This window comes from Macaca mulatta, chromosome 3, assembly GCF_049350105.2.
Source record: "Macaca mulatta isolate MMU2019108-1 chromosome 3, T2T-MMU8v2.0, whole genome shotgun sequence".
Lineage (NCBI taxonomy): Eukaryota > Metazoa > Chordata > Mammalia > Primates > Cercopithecidae > Macaca > Macaca mulatta.
Window position 1 is genome coordinate 90,927,762 of NC_133408.1, and position 21,947 is coordinate 90,949,708.

Below are 21,947 nucleotides of genomic sequence, written 5' to 3' on the forward strand. Positions count from 1 at the left end.
CCTTTCATCAATCTGAGACCTACATCTAAAAAATAGTGTACATAGAATTATAGGTGAGCTAAATTTTTCTAGGTGTATATGTCTTCAGAGGGGTCAAGCTGGTGGATAAACTCAGTTGTGCTGACTCCTTGAGTGTGTATGGTGACCCAGGAGGGGCCGTTGGAAAATGTGGCTGTGATTCTTGGAGAGGTAATGAATAAGGGAAAAGCTGGAAGAGCTAAATGGCTCACAGTGCCTGATGATTGTGCCACATGCCTGGAAGAAAAGGTAACAGTGTTTCAAAAAAATTCTGAGTGGTCTCTGGAGAGTGCAACTGAGTGAGTGTTCTGCAGACTGAAAAAAGACATTTAAAAAAAAAAGTTTAAGGTGGCATAATTTGCGTACAATACAATGCACCTTTTGAAAAATTAAACTTTTTTTGAGATAATTGTATATTCACATGCAGTTGTAAGAAATAAAACAGAAAGATTCTATGTACCATTTACTCAATTTCTCCCAACGGTAAAATAGTACAATATTGCAATATCACAACCATGATATCGACATTGGCACAGTCAAGATAAAGAGCAGCTCTATCACCACAAGGTTCCCTCATGTAGCCTCTATATAGACACACACCCCCTTCCTCTCCCCACTTCCTCACTCTCACTCTCTCTGATGCCTGCCGACCACTAATCTGTTCTCCATTTCCATAATTTTTTTCATTTCAGGAATGCTATTTAAATGGAATCATATAGCATGTGATATTTTAGGGTAGAGCTTTTCATCCAGCATAATTCCCTGAAAATTAAGCAGTTGTAGCAACAGTTCATTCTTTTGTATTGCTGAGTAGTTTTTCATGGTAGGAATGCATCACAGTTTGCTTAAGCAGTCACCCACTGGAAGACAAAATATATGAATTTTAAGGTTACATTTTTGATGAGTTTTGACAAGTTGATACACCCATGGAATCATCACCACAATCAATGAAAAGGACATTTACCCTAGGTAAATGAAAATGTATGTCCATGTACAAATGACGCAGGTGCTTGTAGCAGTTTAATTCATAATACCTAAAAATTTGAAACAATCCAAATGTCCAACCACAGGTAAATAAATATATAAACAAATCAATTATGATATGTCTACACGATACAAGCAATGACCTTCTGATACACGCAACATGGATTCATCTCAACAACATCACAGTGAAAAAAAGCAAGACGTAAAAGAGCAATATGCTCTGTGCTTCCATTCACGTGGATTTCTGGAAAAGGTCAGACCTATTGTGTCAGAAAACACGTCAGTGATTGCTTAGGGCTGGGTGAGAGGAGGGGTGGAGGTATTGGCTACAAAGGGGCACAATATTTTTTGTAGCTTAAGAAAACGTTTTTGGGCTGGGTGTAGTGGCGTAATCCCAACCCTTTTTGGTAGGCCAAAATCAGGAGTTCAAGACCAGCCTGGCCAACATGGTGAAACCCCGTCTGTACTAACATTACAAAAATTAGCCAGGTGTGATGATAGGTCCTATAATCCCAGCTACTTGGGAGGCTGAGGCACAAGAATCGCTTGAACCTGGGAGGCAGAGGTTGCAGTAAGCCGAGATCATGCCATTGCACTCCAGCCTGGGTGACAGTGAGACCTTGTATTACAAAAAGAAAGAAGGAAGGAAGGAAGGAACGAACGAAGGAAGGAAGGAAGGAAGGAAGGAAGGAAAATATTTTTGAACTCTAAATTTGGGGAGATTCTGTTGCTTAGAATATAAGGGCCTTACTTTCTCAGAAAACAAGGAACTGGTGGCAAAAAAAATTGTTTATGGAGGATAGAAAACCTCTATAGAGGTTTAAGGAACCAAGGGATGGAAGACTAATGAAGCCCAAAAGTGAAAATAGAGGAAACTTAGAAGAAACCAATCAAAGCTTCAAACAGCAGAAAGCTGATGGGAGCAATGTAACACCAGGGTCATGACCTATTTGATGTCAAGTATGTAATATGTGAATCCCTCCTTCCTGGTTTGTGATCTTTACACAGCCACGTGCACCATTACTCTTTGAGCTTGCGGGAGAACTTAGCCCAGGAAACACAGAAGAAAGAGCACTGAGATGGAGGAGAGGTCTTTGACAGGAAAATTCTCAACTATCTGATTCCACAAATTGGCAAGACACAAAATTACTTCTACTAGCAGAAAACAAAAAAGGAACAATTACCTTGTTTTTCTTTGGACACTTCTATGACAAAATACATTGTGACATTTTCCACTGTGTTTTCCACTGCTTGGAGCCCTCTCTATATCTCCAGAAAGTATTAGTGTTGATATAGTAAATGGCATGCTCTGGTAGAAAGAAGCTCTTTTAGCACAGTATGTATGCCCACATCCCTGCCATGCCTAAGGAGACAGTACTAACCTGAGTTATATAGAGAGAGACACTGGAGCAAAAACAATGAAAGACGGTAGGATTGGAAACATTAGTTGAGTCTGAAAGAGAACAAAAGAAGATAAGTTCAAGCCAGCTGACAGTAAGACTGAACACCAATTCCAGGGGACCTGAAGGTAGGTGTGAAGTGAGATATGGTTACTGGAAGTCAGAAGTGGGGGAATATACTAAAGAAACTGGGAAGAAAGTGGGAAGAAAATTGCAGTTGGGGAGAGTTATCAGTAGATGCGAAAATTACTGGGTCAAATGTGGTTCTAGGATAGGATATTGGCACAATGTAAAGTATCCCTCCATAGATGGCTTATTATTTGTAAGTGAAAAATGTACCTTTTCACTGGAAAGCCTCATTAGTGATGACAACGTTACCAAGTGTTTAAAGTTAGCACCATCATAGTGGACAGATTGACAAGGATGTGATGCATCTGATATTGACGTGATGCAATGTGAAGTCTCCATATCACCCATGAAGTGTTCTTGCCAAAAATGTTCAGCCTAAATCTCATGAAACCTACTTTTTATGGAAACGCAAAGGACAGCAGAATAATACAATGACACCATAGGAAAAACCAGACAAATCTAAAGTGTAAGATACTCTATAAGAGGCTACTCCTGGACCTCACAAATAATTAGTAATAGTGATTGTAATTCATTGATAGATAGAAAGAAAGGTAGTATTTTACCTCTTAATACTGTAAGGCATAGAAAGAGTTAATGAACAAGTTAGAACCTGGATGACTAAAGAAGAAACTCCAGACAGACTCTTACCCAATTGCTTAATGAGAAAAAAATCAGAGATTAAGACCAGTGCCTCAGCCAGGCAGTGGTGTTCATACCTGTAATCCCAGCACTTTGGGAGGCCAAGGTGGGAGGATTGCTTGAACCCAGGAGTTTGAGACTAGCCTGGATTTAGAGACCAACCCTGTCTATCTCTATATATATAAAAAATACAGAAATTGGTTGGACATGGTGGCATGCGCCTCTAGTCCTAGCAACTCAGGAGGCTGAGATGGGAGGATTGCTAGAGCCTGGGATGTTGAGGCTGCAATGAGCTGTGATCGTGCCACTGCACTCCAGCTTGGGTGACAGAGTGAGACCTTGTCTCAAAAAACAAAACAAAACAAAACAAAAAAACAAAAACAAAAAACAAAAAAAACCAGAGACACAGTATGTAGCGTTTATGAAATAGAAGTAAGCATAAGTTAACTAAACAAAGACTAAGTTTTTATTAAACATAAGAATTCATTAATTTTCAACTCATCTTTTTGTGGTCCTTAAAAAATCTCACAGAAGACAATCCTTCAAATATTCTTGTAGATTACCCCTCCCCTCAAAACACGTGGTAGATCTCAACTCATTCCAGTGAACAAGATTCTGAGGCTCAGAGAGAGCACCTTACAGAAAAATCTGTTAATTCAATTTAATTGGCCCATGTATTCTGCCACTGTGGGCAAACCTCGAGTACCAGGCGTCTTTTGATAAAATAACTCAGGACTGCTCCCTCGAATAAGCACAATTTTGACTTCAATGTTTTATCAACAAAATTTAAAAATATACAGAAAACTTAAAAGAATACTTCAGAGAATGCCTGTGTACCCTCCTCTTAGGTTCAAGAATTGTTAAATTTTGCCAAATTTGATTTATATAGTTGTATTGGAAAATTCCCTTCCATAAGCATACTATAATTTTTATATCTAAGAAAGTAAGGCTAATTCTATAATATCATATAATCTCCAATGAATATTTAAGTTTCTCCAACTGACACAACTAATATATTTATAGATTTCCCCCCGGAGTCAGGTTCTTATCAAGACTTATTCAATGCATTCTTTATGTGCGAATTGATGTCTTTCATCCCTTTACTCTGGATTTGTCTTTTCACTTCTGCTTATTGTCTTTTCCTTTAGAAATCTTCATGAAGTTGACATATTGAAAAATCCAGGTAAGCTGCACTGCCCCTAAGGAGAAGACTTGGCTGCATGGAGGCACCAAGGCTTTGGTACCCACAGCAAGTGAGGCCCCCATAGCCACCTGTGGCTGAGAGTGAGCAGTGTCTACCCCCAACATGGAGGGTCTATCATGATGAGGCCCAGAACAAAGAGATTTATTTTGTTGTCACCTATAAACAGCCCAGTTCACTCCTATAATCATAGAGAGGGTGAAAACCCCATAAAATTGACAGAGACTGGATCTCCAGTCAACTCAGCCAGTGGATGCCAAGTTAGGTTCAAGTGATTTAGAAAATTAAGGGAGGTTTGCATTGAAGATGGTGGCCTGAGCATCTGTGTTTTCTCACTTACTTCCAGAAATCCCACTGAAGTAACAAAACAGACAGACAGAGGGGATCAATAGGAAACCACAGGGAGAACAGAAAGGGAGGACCACAGTCCAGAGCTCTGAGGAATTTGTGTAGTTTAGAGAGCAAATGGGATCTTAGTGAGTGTCAACCCGAGTGGAGGGAGCTGTTACTTGGAAGAGACACAGAAGGTTGCTATAAAGGTGTAGGAGCAAATCTGTCCAGGAGACCCCATGCTGGCTTCAAGTTCAGAGCCTGCATGCATTGGGAACAAGAATGGACTGTGGAGCAATCATCAAGGACTGCGGTGACAGGAACAGGGTATGGAAAAGCTGGGCCAGTGGATTCCATCTATGTTTAGAAAGTGACCGGAAGCTGTTCTGTTTACCACTGATTAACAAATGGAGAGCTGCTGTCTGCAGAGGTGGAAGATTTGCCTAGAAAAGGCTGGGGCTGCAAGTTTGTAATTGACATCCCCAAGACTGGGAGCAGTGAGCTGAGGGGATGAGAGCATGCCTGCCAGTTCTGTGTACGGACACCCTAAAGACAGAACTGCTGGTATCCCCTATCCACAGGGCTCACAGGGGGTCCTCACAGTCTGGGGAGAAGCCTGCTGGGGAAATCAAATTTCATAACAGCTGAAAACAGCCACACATACGCCATCTGTGTTCACAGACATAAATATTAGGAATATAAACTAATGATTACTAAACTATCAGAAAAAAACATCAGTGCCTGAGTTAAGAATCAAGGCCAAGACAATCGTTAAAAAATCAGGAAACAACAGGTGCTGGAGAGGATGTGGAGAAATAGGAACACTTTTACACTGTTGGTGGGACTGTAAACTAGTTTAACCATTTTAGAAAAAAGTGTGGCGATTCCTCAAGGATCTAGAACTAGAAATACCATTAGACCCAGCCATCCCATTACTGGGTATATACCCAAAGGATTATAAATCATGCTGCTATAAAGACACATGCACATGTATGTTTACTGCGGCACTATTCACAATAGCAAAGACTTGGAACCAACCCAAATGTCCATCAATGACAGACTGGATTAAGAAATTGTGGCACATATACACCACGGAATACTATGCAGCCATAAAAAAGGATGAGTTTGTGTCCTTTGTAAGGACATGGATGCAGCTGGAAACCATCATTCTCAGCAAACTATTGCAAGAACAGAAAACCAAACACCATATGTTCTCACTCATAGGTGGGAATTGAACAATGAGAACACTTGGACACAGGAAGGGGAACATCACACACCACGGCATATTGTGGTGAGGGGACAGCAGGGACGGATAGCATTAAGAGATATACCTAATGTAAATGATGAGTTAATGGGTACAGCACACCAACATGGCACATGTATACATATGTAACAAACCTGCACGTTGTGCACATGTACCCTAGAACTTAAAGTATTAAAAAAAAAAAAAGAATCAAGGCCAAGAAACAGAAAAAAATGGACCCTAGCTTAACAGACAACTCAGGAAACAAAGAGAATTTTAAAAAGAAAACCCAATAAATTTTAATCAAAATGTCATCAGAGATTTGAGACAATATTATGTCCTTAAAAGCGAAATGGGCTGCCATTAAAAAAAAGGAATAATTAGAAATACTAAAACACATGATGGCTGATGCTGAAAGAATTCAATATAAGGGTCAGAGGATAAAGTCAAAGACAACTTCCAGAACAGCACTGAGCAAACAAAGGAAGAAAGGTAGCAGATGGCTGGGCACAGTGGCTCATGCCTATGATCCCAGCACTTTGGGAGGCCGAAGCGGGTGGATCTCGAGGTCAGGAGATCTGAGACCATCCTTGCTAACATGGTGAAATCCCGTCGCTACTAAAAATACAAAAAATTAGCTAGGCATGGTGGCATGCGCCTGTAGTCCCAGTTACTCTGGAGGCTGAGGCAGGAGAATTGCTTGAACCTGGGAGGCAGAGGTTGCATTGAACTGAGATCGAGCCACTGCACTCCAGCCTGGGCGACAGAGCGAGACTTCATCTCAAAAAAAAAAAAAGAAAGATAGGAGACAAAACGAGTTGATGCAGAAGGTCCAACACTGACTTACATAGAACTTCTAGGAAGGAGATTACAGAAAATAGGGTGAAAATTTTTTTAAAATGGGGAATAATTCCTTAGGCTGAAGAGGGACAAGTCTTTAGATTGAAACTGCCTAAGTAGTGTCAATTGGGAAGAATGATAAAATATTCACACCCATCTCCATCCTGATAACAGTTCAGAATGGCAAGAATAAAGAGAAGATTCTAAATGCTTCTAGAAATGAGAACATATAGGCACATACACACACGCACGAGGCATACCACAAAAGAAGATCACCTGGGCCTCAGATTTCTTATCAGCTTGAAGATAGGAACAATGTTTTTAATAATTCTGATGAAAAACATTTTGATATTTATGATCTGATAACTAAATAAACAATCAATCAAATGTAACTGCAAAACAAAGATGTTTACTGACATGCAGCTTCTCAGAAAAGTTTACCTTCCATTTATACTTTCTGGAAAAAAATTACAAGATGCGTATGTACTTCAGAGGAGAAAGAAGTCTTTGAAAGCAGCAGACAAGGTATTCAAGAAACAGTGGAAATGACCAGAGAATAATGAGAAGAAACCCTTGGCAAACAGCAGGAAAGTGGGCCAAACTGGGACAAAATCTGTTTTCCAAAACTTCTGGTGTCTTTTTTCCTTCCTCTCTTTCTTCCTTTTTCCCCTTCCTTTTTTCTTTCTTCCTTTTCCTAGTGTGGCTATGGAGTCTTCTTTTTATATCTTTTCTTTCGTGGGACTTGGTGCTAGAAGGGTAGATATGCATCATGAGGACACTAGATTTCCACACTTAATATTACTTTTACATTGTGGATGTTTACTACATTTACATTCTGCTACCTTCTATCTTGACACTATAATTAAAGCTTATCTATAGATTTATTCTAAAAATTGAAAAACAGAATTTACAGCATTGTAATTATGCAACATTATTCATAGCAGAGCCAAAGAGCAAGACTGGACCTGAAGAGAAGGGGTATAATCCTTAGACGTGGAGGATCATTTCAAGAGGAAAGTGGATTCCATTTCTTTCTTTCTTTCTTTTTTTTTGAGATGGAGTTTTGCTCTTGTTGCCCAGGCTGGAAGGCATGATCTCGGCTCACTGCAACCTCTGCCTCCCCGATTCAAGCGATTCTCCTGCATCAGCCTCCTCAGTAGCTAGGATTACAGGCACGTGCCACCATGCCCAGCTAATTTTTTTTGTATTTTTAGTAGAGACAGGGTTTCATCATGTTGGCCAGGCTGGTCTCAGACTCCTGACCTCAGGTGATCCACCCTCCTCGGCCTCCCAAAGTGCTGGGATTACAGGTGTGAGTCACCACGCCTGGCGGAAAGTGGATTTCATTTTTTACAACATAGAAGACTTCCATGTGTTTCACCAATTTAAAACTCCAATGAGAGCAAAACACAAAGAAATGCATGGTATCTCCGTAAAGTATATTGAATTATATCAAAATTTGGGGCAATCGAGAGAATGTCAAAAGAGAAAATCTGTTTGATCTTGACCATTGATACATTCTTCCTCAAAGGTGACAGGTTTAATGATGTAGTACTAGATCAGAGACTGAGGAGATTAAAATGGAAGGAAACCACAGCCCCAAATCTTTTTCTTTTCTTTCTTTCTTTTTTTTTTTTTTTGAGATGGATTCTTGCTCTATCACCCAGGCTGGAGTGCAGTGGTACCATCTCGGCTCACTGCAACTTCCGTCTCCCAGGTTCAAGCGATTCTCCTGCCTCAGTCTCCCGAGTAGCTGGGATTAGAGGTGCGTGCCACCACACCTGGCTAATTTTTGTGTTTTTGGTAGAGACGGGGTTTCACCATGTTGGCCTGGCTAGTCTCGAACTCCTAACCTTAGGTGATCCACCTGCCTCGGCCTCCCAAAGTGCTGGGATTACAGGTGTGAGCCACCATGCCCAACACCACAGCCCCAAATCTAAGCTGAAAATTACTACTACAACATTAGAAGTCATTTGGTTCAAGTGTGCTCTGAGTCTGGCATAAACACACCACAGACAGGAGAGTGTCCAAGGGCACTGATTAATTGTGGGACTGCTCTCTCTCTTCTCTGCCCCAACTATCACTTTTTGCGGAGGAGCTCACAGCCTTACCCTTCCTTCCCCACAGGGCAGTGAATGTGAGCAACTGGGTTGAAACGGAGGGGCTCCATGTATCCTCTCATCTCCTGGAGGGGGAGTGCTACCACACACTGGAAATAAACTACCAGCATCTCCACCTGGTAATCCATTTCTTCTCCAGGATCACCAGTTGCAAGCTGCAGAAAATAGAAACAGCTGGCAGGCGAACGGAGAATCATATTAGTAAAGTTCAGCATGCAAACAAGGAGACATCCAACTTAAACTGAGTAACTATAACCTAGGAAAGTAGAGATAATAGAGTAAATTAAAAAAAGAAAAAGAATTTGAAAGAAGTACTAATATCCTCACAGCAATAAGAGAGGCTATTATATCCATAAAACAAGAGCAGGTAATGTCTTAGGTCAGGTTGTCCAGGACAAATACTCTGAGACTGAGGTTTGCTTACTGGAGGGTGACTTTGGAGTACCTTTGAGATCCATACTCGAGAAAAACTGAGGTAAGCAGGACTGAGCAGAGGAAGAAGTTGAGATGCAATGTAGTCACAACAGAGGACCCAGCCAACTTCATGGGGAGCTCTGGAGTTGTATTCATGCATCAATCATCAGCTGTGTGATTGGATGATGGAGCACCTTCGTCCTGAGCCGCGGCATGAGGGGGTGTGCCCACAGCGCCCACTAGAGGTAATTATTTAAAAGTGCCAATGAGAAAATTAAGAAATTTAAATTAGGATCATTAAAAATTTAAAAACCATTGAACTATATAAATAGAAAGAATAGACAAAGCTAAAGACTGACTTAATGAATTGGAAGACAGAGCCAGAGGATTGTCCCAGAGGGCAGTACTAAGACTCATAAGGAATAGAAGCAATGAGAGAAAAGTTAAGTGACATGAATGAGAATATCAGAAGGCCCATGAGATAGAAAATTTATCAATAAAAAAACAGAATACTCTTATACAATCAAAGAAATAATAGAAGAATTAGGAAAGAGAGGTAAGTAAACAAAAGTTATAAAAACTTTTCAGAGGAGGGAGTTAATAAATACTGTCTGAAGTTGGTCAAACAAAATAGTACAAACAGTTAGAAGCATGGCATGAATTACCAAAAAATTCAAAAAAGAAAAAACTCAGTGTGTTGACCTCTAGGGACTAACTAGGACTGTGAATGTATATATTCATTATATTATCTATAAGTTAGCAAATATTTGCTTACTAATAATATTTATTAATAATAGTAAATGGACATATATTTATTTAAAACATTTTGAAGACAAAGTAAAGAATATTGATACTTTCACCTGACTGTCATGCAATCTATTAATAACCATTACAAGTATATAGTGGTTAGCATTCATGTGGGCTCCATTTATTGAATGTTCAGTATGTGCTAGGCACTGTCTGAAAGAAGTATCATTATCCCAACATCCATGTTTTATAGGCTTAGAGAAAAATAAGTTAAGTGGCTACTAAGAAGTAGAGCTAGGATTTTCACATCTGTAGACATCAAAGCATGGACATTTAAATACTCTTTAAATTTTGCTCTCATGAGACGGTTGAGTCAATCCTCTTGTCAGTATTTATTGTAATATTGGATGGATTCCTTGAGTTACTGATAAATACTATTTATTTGGCTATTGTTCATTGGACTCTGGGTGGTAGACAATGGATATAGATCTAAGAAGTCTTGATAAATCTACCCAGAAAAACTCAAAACAGGAGAAGACATCTGGTTAATAGGTGACTTGGAAGTCCATGGAGATATTTTTTGTTTAAAAGTAGGGTGGAATGGCTGGAGCAGAGGGGTACTGGTGCAGACAATAAATTTTGCATTTTTGGGTGGATGTTCTTCACCAATGGACAGTAATATAGTGATTAAGAAATGGGAACACGGCCGGGCGCGGTGGCTCAAGCCTGTAATCCCAGCACTTTGGGAGGCCGAGACGGGTGGATCACGAGGTCAGGAGATCGAGACCATCCTGGCTGACACGGTGAAACCCCGTCTCTACTAAAAAATACAAAAAACTAGCCGGGGGAGGTGGCGGGCGCCTGTAGTCCCAGCTACTCTGGAGGCTGAGTCAGGAGAATGGCGTGAACCCGGGAGGCGGAGCTTGCAGTGAGCTGAGATCCGGCCACTGCACTCCAGCCTGGGTGGCAGAGCTAGACTCTGTCTCAAAAAAAAAAAAAAAAAAAAAAAAAAAAAAAGAAATGGGAACACACTGGAGATGAACGCAAGGTAATGGTGTCACAGAAAGTCAAACAAGAGGGGAGTCATCCCTTTTATATCTTGAGTCTGTCCTTGACCTGGGAATAAATGTTGTCGGTGATATTGTTTTGGATACTAGGCTACAAGAAAGCTAAGCCAGTTTAGGTTTGGTTGAGCCAATGAAGGAAGACAAAAGCAAATTGCTAGTTTGAGAGCTTCCCCAACCAGGGTGAACATCAGTTCTATGTGCCCTCTACCGCAAACATAACTAACACTTGAATTTCTCTAGTTCTCAGTTTCTCCATTAATGCATGACTTAGGCTCCCATCTCTGACCTCAATGCAATAATTCCCTATCTGTTGGTTATGAATTGAATGCTTGTTCTCCCCCAAAATTCTTATGTTGAAGCCCTACCACTAATGTGATGGTATGTGGAGACGGGGCTTTGAGAAGTAGTTAGGTTGAGATGAGGCCTTGAGTGTGGTGACCTCCTGCTGGGATTAGTGCCCTTATAAGAAGAGATACCTGAGAGCTTTCTCTTGCTCTTTCTGCCATGTAAGGATATAATAAGAAGGCAGCAGTCTGCGGGCCAGGAAGTGAGCCCTCATCAGAAGCCGACCATGTCAGCACTCTGATCTCAGACTTCCAGCCTTCAGGAGTGTGAGAAAATAAATTTCTGTTGTTTAAGCCACCCAGTCCATGGAATTTTGCTATGGCAGAATGAGCAGACTAAGACACTATTCTTCCCACGTGCATTTTTGTCTCCCCACTAATTCATTCACTATTTAGTAGGATGACCTTTAAAACAACAACTGACCACAACAATCAGTTGCTTAAAACATTTCAGTGGAAAACAAACCAAATCAAAACTTATTAGGCCTTTCCATCATCCTTAATACATCCAAATTCTGTAATATGACTCTCAAGGGCTTCCAAATTTTGGCTTTTGCCCATTGCTTTTAGATTTACTTTTGATACTTTCAGACTTGGGCCAAATAGACTTTTTAAGGTTCCTCCCACACTATGATTTCTCCAGGGGTGTCCAATTGTTTGGCTTCCCTCGGACACATTGGAAGAAGAAGAAGAATTGTCTTGGGCCACTCATAAAATACACTAGCACTAATGATGAGCTAAAAAAAATCACAAAACTCATCATGTTTTAAGAAAGTTCACAGTTTTGTGTTGGACTGCATTCAAAGTCGTACTGGGCTGCATGCGGCCTGTGGGCCATGGGTGGGACAAGCTTGCTGTGAACCTTTATACAAAGTTAACTGTTTTTGCTTAGAATCCTTCCTCATTACCAACCCACTTCCTTTTGTCTTTTTGTCCTGGATAACACCTCCTCACTCACCCTTCAGGTTTCAAATCAACAGAACTTCCCCAGGAGGCTTTTCCTGACTTACAGGTGATGTTAGCATCCCTGTCTCCATACAGTCCTGCAGTGTTCTGTCCTTCTCCTAATATTATACTCCTCACTTGTTTTTAATGGCCATTTAAAATCTGTCTTCTGAGCTAGAATGGAAATGCCAAAAGGGGGCAAGCCATGTTTCTCTCGTTCATGATTGTACTCTCCCTTTCTCCGTTTTAAACTCACACTTAAGGCATTCACTGCACGTTGAATTAATGAGTGATCAAGTAAAGGAATGCCCTCTCACAGCAGCCCTCTGTGTCACTCTGCTTGTTCCAGGGCTGACCCTGTTGGCTGTAAATTGCAGGTGTCTGCCTGCTGCCCAGATCTCATTATCCCTGGTGTAGCCGCTTCCTGGAGCTGAGGCAACTCTCTCTGCCCCCAGAGCTGTTTGAAGACTGGAGGCAAACCAGCATGAGCCTGATTCTAACACAAGAAAAGGGAATAGATTTGTCAAACTGTAGATCAAGGAATTTGGTGCTGATTTGGAGCAGAAATTTGAAGCAAATTACTGAATGTATTATTAAATGCACAGGATCCATTTAGAATCCAATAAGTTTAAAAAATAAATTAGAAATTAATATTTATGAGCACTTAGGAAGGAGTTGATCAACGTGAGTCATCATTGATTAAAAATACAACAGGCCATTATTTCAGTTTGGGGTTTCATGGTGACACTTTGCACGGTGACATTTTGATAGGGTCTCAATCCTCCTAGTTTGGAATTTTGTACACACAAGGAAAGATAAAGATATAGGAAACACAAGATCAAAGTATTTAAATCTGAGAAACTGCCCCAAATACCTCTCTGTCCATTAACAATGCAAAGCTTTCTTATAAAAACACGGTGGGGGAATGAAGCTTAGACTTGAGGCTTAAGTGATTTTGATTTTCCAGCCATCTGTCCCTACCCTGCTCTCTTTTCCTCTGCTTATCCTGAAACTAAGATGGATGGTTCTACAGAGGAGATCCTGAATCCGTCTCCCTAACCACTTGAGATGTGGATGAGGCTGGCCTGTCTGCACAAAGGTATAGGCTCTGCCCAAGTGGGCTTAACAGAAGTGCAAGTGAGGGGATGCACTTGGATTCTGTTCCTTGCTATAAAATGGCCCTCCTCTCTGCTAAAGCATGACCTAATGATTGAATGGTTTGAGCTGTGACCAGGAACTGAGAAGGGAAAGTGGTAACAGCTCTTTCTCACCATTATGGGTGGAGACTGACATGTGAAAAGAGGGAATGGATGTTGTTCTTTTATTTTTTGAGTCTGTTAATATGAATTGTCCATTGAAGAACTATTGTAGATAATAATAGCTAACATTCAGTGAGTGTTTCTATGTGTCAGGTCCTGTTCTAAGAATTTTTCATGAATTAACTCATTTAATCTTCACTCAACCCTATCTGGTAGGCACGGTTTCAATCTCATGAGTTAAGAGTAATGCAGCCAGTAAATGGTAACGGTGGGATTTATACACAACAACCAGGTCCAAAGATGGAGCCCACATACATGACAACACCACATATTCCACTCTATTGTATCCACTGCTGACCACCAGCAGAGCCCAGGGAGAAGGCAGGTTCCTCTAAGACACTTGACAACACTTCTAAGATGTCTTTATGAATAGAATCGAAAATTGAAGTTTGGCAATTGCACTGTTAAGCAGTTTATTAATAACCAGTGAACCAAAGAATGCTATGCTCCCAGCTTAGCGGAGGGAGCTCCTTAGTGGGATGTCATGTGGCATCTTAATATTTTTATGTAATCCGTGAATATGGGGAGACACTGGATGCCTGAATCCAATCCTAAGGGACTTAGAGAAAGTGGATCAGGAACTTTGGTTCCAAAGATCAACTCCATGTTCACGTGCATGGCCTAAGCATAACACCATAAAGAATTTCCAGTCTTCTCCATGTACTCCTATCAACATTGAGATGTATTTGAGAAAAAAAAAAAAGAGAGAGAGAGAGAGAGAAAAGATCTCAGGCTGTATTGTGTTTGCTAATGGTTAATTAGGTAATTAATCTATAAGACAACTACTTTTTTATCCTTTTTTTTTTTTTTTAAGGGCAGAGACACATACCCTTCCAGGAGAAGATGGCTCAGATGAGAGAGACTTGAAGCTATATCACATGAAGAAGAGTCAGAGTAATTGAGGATGATTAATCCTCAAAACAGAGTGTTTAGGTAAAATTTGAGGGCTATCTTCAAAGATCTGAAAGACCTCTTCATGGAGGAAAAATGTGAAGACCAAAGGTTACAGGGGAGTGGATTTGCATAATTGCTGTGCAAGGAGGGAACAATTATGACAGCTAATGTTTACTGAGTGCTCACCACGCATGCACTAAAGTTAAGGTCTTTATATGCCTTAGCTACAAGGTTGTAGATCCAATTCATGCTCATCACTACAAGCATCTCAGAGCATTGTTAGTAAAGGCTCCATTTATTGACTACTTATTAAATTACCTCATTTAATAGTTGTGCTATTGATTTTTGTTATTGTATCATTACTGTTTTATAGATAAGGAAATACAGAAGTTAAGTTGCTTTCCTGCAGTCACCCTAGTTACTGGCTTTATAACCATGTGGACCCAGGCACTCTTGATACTAATACTGCCTCCCAGAGTCATGTGTGTAATAAGGAGTTAGATCAGAGCTGTTCATTAAAAATATAAGGTGAGCCACTAATGAGAGCCTATGTGTAGCCTTACATTTTCTAGTGGCCACATCAGAAAATGTAAAAAGAAACTGGTGAAATTAATTTTATGTATGCTTATATGTTAACCCAATACATGATGAACCCAATGGACTTATTACATCAAACTATTCTCATGTATTGCAATAATGTAATCAACATAAAAATACTTAACAAGTTAGTTTACATTCATTTTAAAAATATTAAATTGTATGTCTGTTTTACAGTTACAGAACATCTCAGGGCTAGCCACATTTCAAGTGCTCAACAGCTGCCTGTGGCTCTTGAGGGGGAGGATCTTAAAAGGGAGCTTAGTTTTCCACCTTGATTCTGATGCCTCCCAGCCCCCAACTTATTTCCTTTGCCAATTAGAAGAAAATGCCTAACTGCCTTTGACTTTTCCGGTAGAGCCAATGTAGGTATTGCTGAATTGGGGGAGGACAGGTGTTTCGCCTGCAACCCTCTTCCCTCCTGCCAGCTAGGCTGAGAGTTAACGTTTTTGATTTCTGTTTTGAAAATGATTTAAGTAGGTTGCAAGAATTAAGTAATTTATTCTAAATACCAAATTAGGGGTAGAACGTCTTGCCTTATGCAAAGTTATGCAAAATTAGGAAGTCCCTGGCTTAATTGGTTAGAAATACATCTTGTAGCTTCAATTGCAGGGTTAGTAAATACATAGATGTCGACTGAGAGGGAGGAAATGTTTTGTTATTTTTGCCACTCTGTCCAAGGGTAGAGGCACAGCGTCAAAACAAACACGTCTTAAAGTAGCGTTCAAACAGCCCACCGAAGTTTCCCCTTAATATCCGGAACCGGTTGCCAAAAATGAAAAAAAGATGTGAAAAGATTCTACTCGCTTTTGGCCTCCCGGAGGTGGCGCTATAAGGGTGACGGAGTTAATTAGTGCCTCCAAACGCCGTGTGTGAGCTCATCGAAGTCATGCTCTGCACACATATTATTTATAGCAGATTTGAGGCATGCATGGTGTTTGACATTTCTGTCTTTATAAGTAGGGGGACTTCAAAAAGTCGTGGGCATTCCCCTAGGCAAAGTGCCGTGGGCAGGGACCAGGGTGCGGGCGCAAGGCGAACGCGCAGACCACGAGTGTCCTGGCGCAGGTGCCAGGGGCGGCGGCTGCAACTCCGCAGCGTCCGCTCGGGAGGAGAGTTCGCGGCTGATCTCCGGATGCCTTGCAGATGCAAAATGTGTCTCTGGCCAGCAGGAGGAAGGAAGAGGAAGTGAGAGCAGCGGCAGCCGGCGGTGCAGCAGCCGGCCGACCCAGAGTGTAAGTGCGTGTGCTGGGGCGAGCGGGAGCGGGCGAGGATGGGCACAGGATAGAGGTAGAGCCACCCACGCCGCCGCGGCCCCACGCTGGGCGACAGAGCCTCCAGTTCCCCTTCAATGGTGGCAGGTCGCCGCAGCTCTGATCGCCGGGAACCCTTGCCGCTGCTGTCCTGCGACCCCAAGCAGGTTCGTAAAGTTTCCTGGGCTGGCGCCGCGCCCCGACTTCCTGACCTCGGCGCGGCAGGGGAGGGGGCCGGGACTGGGGCCGGGAGGAGCCGTACTGCTCCGGGGGACTCCGGGAGCCGCGGAGACACTTTTGTTTCCTCCCTGGGGGCGCCGCGGCTCCGGCGGGGGTGGCCGCCGCGCTCGGCAGGGTGAAAGCTGTGGGCGCGTCGGGGCGCTCTGCAATTGGGGAAGTCTGAGCTCGGGGGATGGCGGGAGTGGGAGTGGGAGAGGAGGGAGGGGGCGCTGGAGGTGCAGCGCCCGGGGATGAAGCGCAGGGCCCGGGGCCCGGGGCCCGGGAGCCCGCCGAGACGTTTCGACCAGGGTCTGCGGGAGGGGGGCGCCGGAGGGTTGCGACGCGGGCGCGAGGTTGTTGGGGAAGGGGGATGTGGGGCTGGGACCTTGGAGTCAAGATTCCTATAGAGCCAGAGAAGCTGCTGGCGGCTCGGACTCTGCGTCTTCTCCTGCACTCAGGGATGGGAGGGAATCCCCCGGCGAGTGCGCTCGTGGGAGGAGGCGGTGATGGGCCAGAGGGATGGGGGCCAGGAGGGCCGGAGAGGGCGGTCTGGGCAGCCGGGAGCCCCGGAGGCTCTGGTTGTAAATACTCTCCTCCCAGGGACACACCGGGGTCTCCGCCGAGACCGGGAGAGGCGGCGGGGGGTTTTGTGGAGCTTCGTGGAAATCTCAGCTTCGGAGAGGGGATGCACCGGGCGCGCCTTCAGAGAAGGGGGCGGCGGCATGCCGGGGGCCCGGGAATCGGAGCGGAGAGTGGCAACCGCGATCGCCGGAGTCTCTTTGAGGAAGAGGAAATACAGAACTCAGCTGTCCCGGGGGTGCGCGCGTGTGTTTGGAATTGGGAAGTCGGTGCTGTGCCGCGAGCGCGCGCGAGGTGGCGTGTGTGTGTGTGTGCGTGTGTGTGTGTGTGTGTATGTGTGTGCGCGCGCGCGTGTGTGTGCGCGCGTATGTATGTGTGTGTGGTGTGTCATCGGTGTGTGTAAGTGTGTGTGTGTGGGGGGGTGGGTGTTGTCGGTGTGGGAGGGTGTTGTCGGTGTGTGTGTGTAAGTGTTACCGCACAGCCAGGAACTACCCGCCCAGTGACCCTCTCCAGCCTAGGGGGCGATTTGAAGTTGGAGGCGGGACGGGACCTGCCTTGACCCAAAGGACCAGACTCAGGCTTGGTCCCAGGTAGTGACCCAGCTCTGAGAGCCCCTGGACGGCCCCCGAGACCCAGTGAACGTATTTGGGACGCCCCTCGCGCTGGATCATGGGCTTCCCAGCTGCGTTGGCCGTGAATGATTCGGGCCTAATTCGTTATGGTTAAGATTTTAGATAACCTAACGCAGGGGATGGGGCCTCCAGAGGCGGAGGCTCCCTGTTGGGCGCGGCCGGTGCCTTGGGGATGAGGCTATGGAAGAATATCTGAGTGTTTCTTTTTTGCTTCTATAAAGGTAATTAATGACCTGTATTTACATACCAAAACCCTGCGACCAATTTTGGGACATAGAGGGATATAATCCTTCTCAGAATCACTTTGAGATTGCAAAGACTGGCAGCAGCTGTTATTGTTGTCTCCTCTGGCCCCATATTATCTCTGGGTTCTCAGGTTCTCCTCTGGGTTCTCACATTATCTCACCTCCATGCCTACTTTCCAAGGTTGTTTCAAGGATTATTGTCCCCCGATTTATAGATCTGGGGGAAAATAATGGCAAGTTAGGAGGCCAGATCCCCTGCAGACACATTGCATACTTTTAATTTTTCTTATAGCTGACCTTTTGAAGCTTTACTCTTTACTGTTGTACATTTCCTATCTCTGGAAGGCTGTGGTTAAATGTGGATGCTGCCTTTTTTCTACTCTGTTTTGTTTGTTTTTATTAGGTTGGTAAATTGTGAGGAAATGACCTGGACTGCTGTGACTCTTGGGGAGGGGTTGTGTCAGGAGGGTACTGAACTGGAGAACAAGAAGTATGGTAGGTATCAGGGAGGGGCAGGCTGGGAGGCAGACCCGGCTGGGAGGCAGACCCGGATGGGAGTCTGGGGAAACTCAGGGCCTGGAGCAGTCATTGGGCAAGAAGATGGGCAGTTCTAGTGATGACCATGCTTACTGTCCTTGGTAACTGCAGGCACCCTCACCGTCTCACATTCTTCTTTTTCACTGAGTTCTCTCCCTAGGGCCTTTGCCCATGAAATTACAGGAGGAGCTTTTCTCCCACATGTCCAGATGACTGACTTCCCCTGCTTCCTTCAGGTGTCTGCCCAGCTGTCAGCTTATAGGGGGCCTTCCCTGGCTACCCCATATAAAATAGCAGCCAGACATTCCCTGGGCCTCTTATGTTACTCAGTTTTTTGTCTTAGTACCTTTTACTCCCTGGCATTATACAGTCATTTGTGTATTTGAGTATTGTCTCTCTCCCTGTTAGAGCAGAAGTTCAATGAGGGTAGTGATTACCTTGTCTTGTTTACAGCTCCAGAACTTAGATGGATTCTTAGCATGACTTCAGTGCTCAATAAGTGTTTGTAGACTGACTAAAGGAGAGGTGGCTATATTGGGAGAGATCCACCAGGGAAATATACCAGGAAAATGTTGCAGCATTAGTGCAAGTGAGAAGCCCAGGTAATGGGCTTTTGTTTTTTCCCCCGTCCTTTCCCCCATGCCAAGCCACTCTTCTTTTAGACCCTGTTCTGCCTCGAGTAGACTCCTCCCCTTTTCAGCCTGAAGAAAGGAACAGAGGGGTGATTCCTTGAGAGATTACACAACCAGTGCACTTAATAACACATAACCAGCTGGGCGTGGTGGCTCACGCCTGTAATCCCAGCACTTTGGGAGGCCGAGGCGGGTGGATTGAGATTAAGACCATCCTGGCTAACACGGTGAAACCCCGTCTCTACTAAGCAAAATACAAAAAATTAGCCGGGCCTGGTGTCGGGTGCCTGTAGTCCCAGCTACTCAGGAGGCTGAGGCAGGAGAATGGTGTGAACCCTGGAGGCGGAGCTTGCAGTGAGCCCAGATCTTGCCACTGCACTCCATCCTGGGCGACAGAGCAAGACTCTGTCTCAAAAAAAAAAAAAAAAAAAAAAAAAAAAACACACACACAAAAACAAAAACAAACAAAACAAAAAAACCCCACATAACCATTCCAGATCTGGTGTTTCATCACTCTCCTTGGAGAAGGTCTTTTAAAGAAGTCTGTGTTGCTTTCGCCTAGGAAGAAGGGCATTATTGTAAGGGGATTGAAGTCAGAGGCATCTACTGTATCCCATTCTGCTCTCCTAGGATATGGAAGTGAAGACAGGAGGCTGTAAGGGAGACTGTGTGGCAGATGCAGGGGAGATGAGAAATGCCTAGGAGAAGAAAAATGAAAGTGAGAAAACATGAAGGCCTTCTGCAGGTGCAGCTAAGTCTTGAACATTTACTAAATTACTGTATTGAAAAGAAGGTAATACTTGAGTGTTTCAAAGTAATTTACCCCCTTTGGGTGTTTGGTGTGAGTGGGTGGGGAGGGTGGGGAAAGGGCTTTGAAGTCTTTGCCAGAGGATGTGGCTGGGGGTGAGGCAAGGAGCTCACCTGATCACACACTTTGCTTACTTCATCATCTTGCCTAATGCTCAAGGGTTAAAGGTGATCGTTCCTATGGAGGTAACATTTCCGTTATAGATCTAAGACAGTGGATACCATTAAGGTTTGTAGCTCAAGCTGGTAAACGCTTTTTGGTGCCTGAAACCATCCAAGTAGATAGTTTGGTTTATAAGACATTCTACTGAATTTGGAAAATGTGGTGGATTAATAAACCTTCTCTGCATCACAAAGCCTGGAGTGTTTGCTACTAATTGTGCAACTCTAGTTCTGGTTCCTTCTAATCAAACAGAGAAGTATTTTTTAAGCTTAGGGTTGTAACCCATGAGTGGATCATGGTATCACTTTAGTAGGCCAAGACCAGCAGTTTAAAACATGAAAGAGAAAAGTGGTGTGGAAAACATAATTTCATAAAACAGACACCCAGTCTTCATGTCAAAGTATTGCTCAATGTGGGTAACGATTTTTAAAGTCTGTTTCAATAATTCTGGGGAAAACTACATCTTTAACTAACTTGCCAGGGATTCTGATGAAGATGTTCTAGAGGGCTATCCTTTTAAGAAATACTTAGCGATCTCCTATTAACAAAATACTGTTGGTTTAATCCCCCTGCAAGAGATGCTATTTCCAAATGTTGAACCAGATGCAGTTCTGTCAGCTGTTGACTTAACTTTTAAAAATGCTACTATTTGTAGAACTTGCCAGTGTGCTAGGCCCTGATGCTGCCATCTTGGAGGAACTAGAAACTCAAGTGACATGCTTTTCACTTTTGTGATGCAGAGAGGCAGTAGCTCCCTTTGCAATAACTCTTTAACCTTGCTTAGAATAAAATCGACAGGATATCCCCTTTTCTCACCATTTTGAGGTCTTTGGAAATTTACTCTGCTTAACTTCTTTCACATTTTACATTTAGTGTTCCCCATATGAATGATTCTAATTACGAAGACAGTTGTAATCTCTTCTGGTGGCAGCCACACTGCTGGGATGCATGATTAGATGAAGCATTTTAGCTGACCTGGGCTTGGATTGGCTGTTGAAAGAAGAAAGTCAAAGGTTGACAACTCAGCCTGGGCAACATAGCAAGACCACATCTCTCAGAAAGTTAAAAAATTAGCTGAGTACGATGGCATGCACCTGTAGTCCCAGCTACTTGATAGGCTGAGGCAAGAGAGTGGCTTGAGTCCAGGAGTCTGAGGCTGCAGTGAGCTGTGATCGCACCACAGTGCTCCAGGTTGGGTGACAAAGAGTTAAGAGGTGGGTAACCCCATGTCTTAAAAATAAAAAAAGTCTGAGAACTTCTTCACTGCCCACAATAAAAGGATCATGAAGGACAGTCATTCCACAGGGTGTGGCTCTCAGGACCATGTGTGTGGCCACGAAAGCCTTCCAGTATGCCAGCACAGCGTTTTTAGGTTCAGGAAAGCCAGCCTGTATGTACAGTGCACACACTGGTTGCAATGCTCAGTTCCCTGGATAATTTGGGTTTTCTGAGTGTTAACAATTGGAACTTATCCATATTAGCCAGAACTAAAGCCTGCAAAGCCATATCGGGATTCCTGATTACATTAACTACTTGTGTATTAGTGCTATGTTTTCTAACCTGTTGCAATATAAGTGCAGGTATGGTATGAGCAGAATTTGGTCACTGGCCTGAGGTGGGATGAACAGTTAAGTATCAGATAGGACTAT

At 43.3% G+C, this 21,947-nt stretch overlaps 2 protein-coding genes across 5 annotated transcripts in view; both read left to right on the plus strand.

The window, feature by feature from the left end:
• The first annotated feature begins 1,162 nt into the window (after nucleotides 1-1,162).
• The window catches only part of LOC144340197 (uncharacterized), a 54,179-nt gene continuing 33,394 nt past the window's right edge, over nucleotides 1,163-21,947 (plus strand). The window contains exons 1-4 of the mRNA XM_077998177.1: nucleotides 1,163-1,281; nucleotides 4,319-4,353; nucleotides 12,799-12,951; nucleotides 16,195-16,651. Coding sequence (XP_077854303.1) covers nucleotides 1,163-1,281; nucleotides 4,319-4,353; nucleotides 12,799-12,951; nucleotides 16,195-16,651 — 764 coding nt within the window. The remainder of the gene's footprint in view (nucleotides 1,282-4,318; nucleotides 4,354-12,798; nucleotides 12,952-16,194; nucleotides 16,652-21,947) is intronic.
• ELMO1 (engulfment and cell motility 1) overlaps nucleotides 16,081-21,947 on the plus strand; it is a 575,941-nt gene continuing 570,074 nt past the window's right edge. For 2 of the 4 annotated variants that reach the window (XM_015133709.3, XM_077995014.1), the window contains exon 1: nucleotides 16,081-16,466. The gene's annotated coding sequence lies outside the window, so the exon portion shown is untranslated. 4 annotated transcript variants of the gene reach the window in all.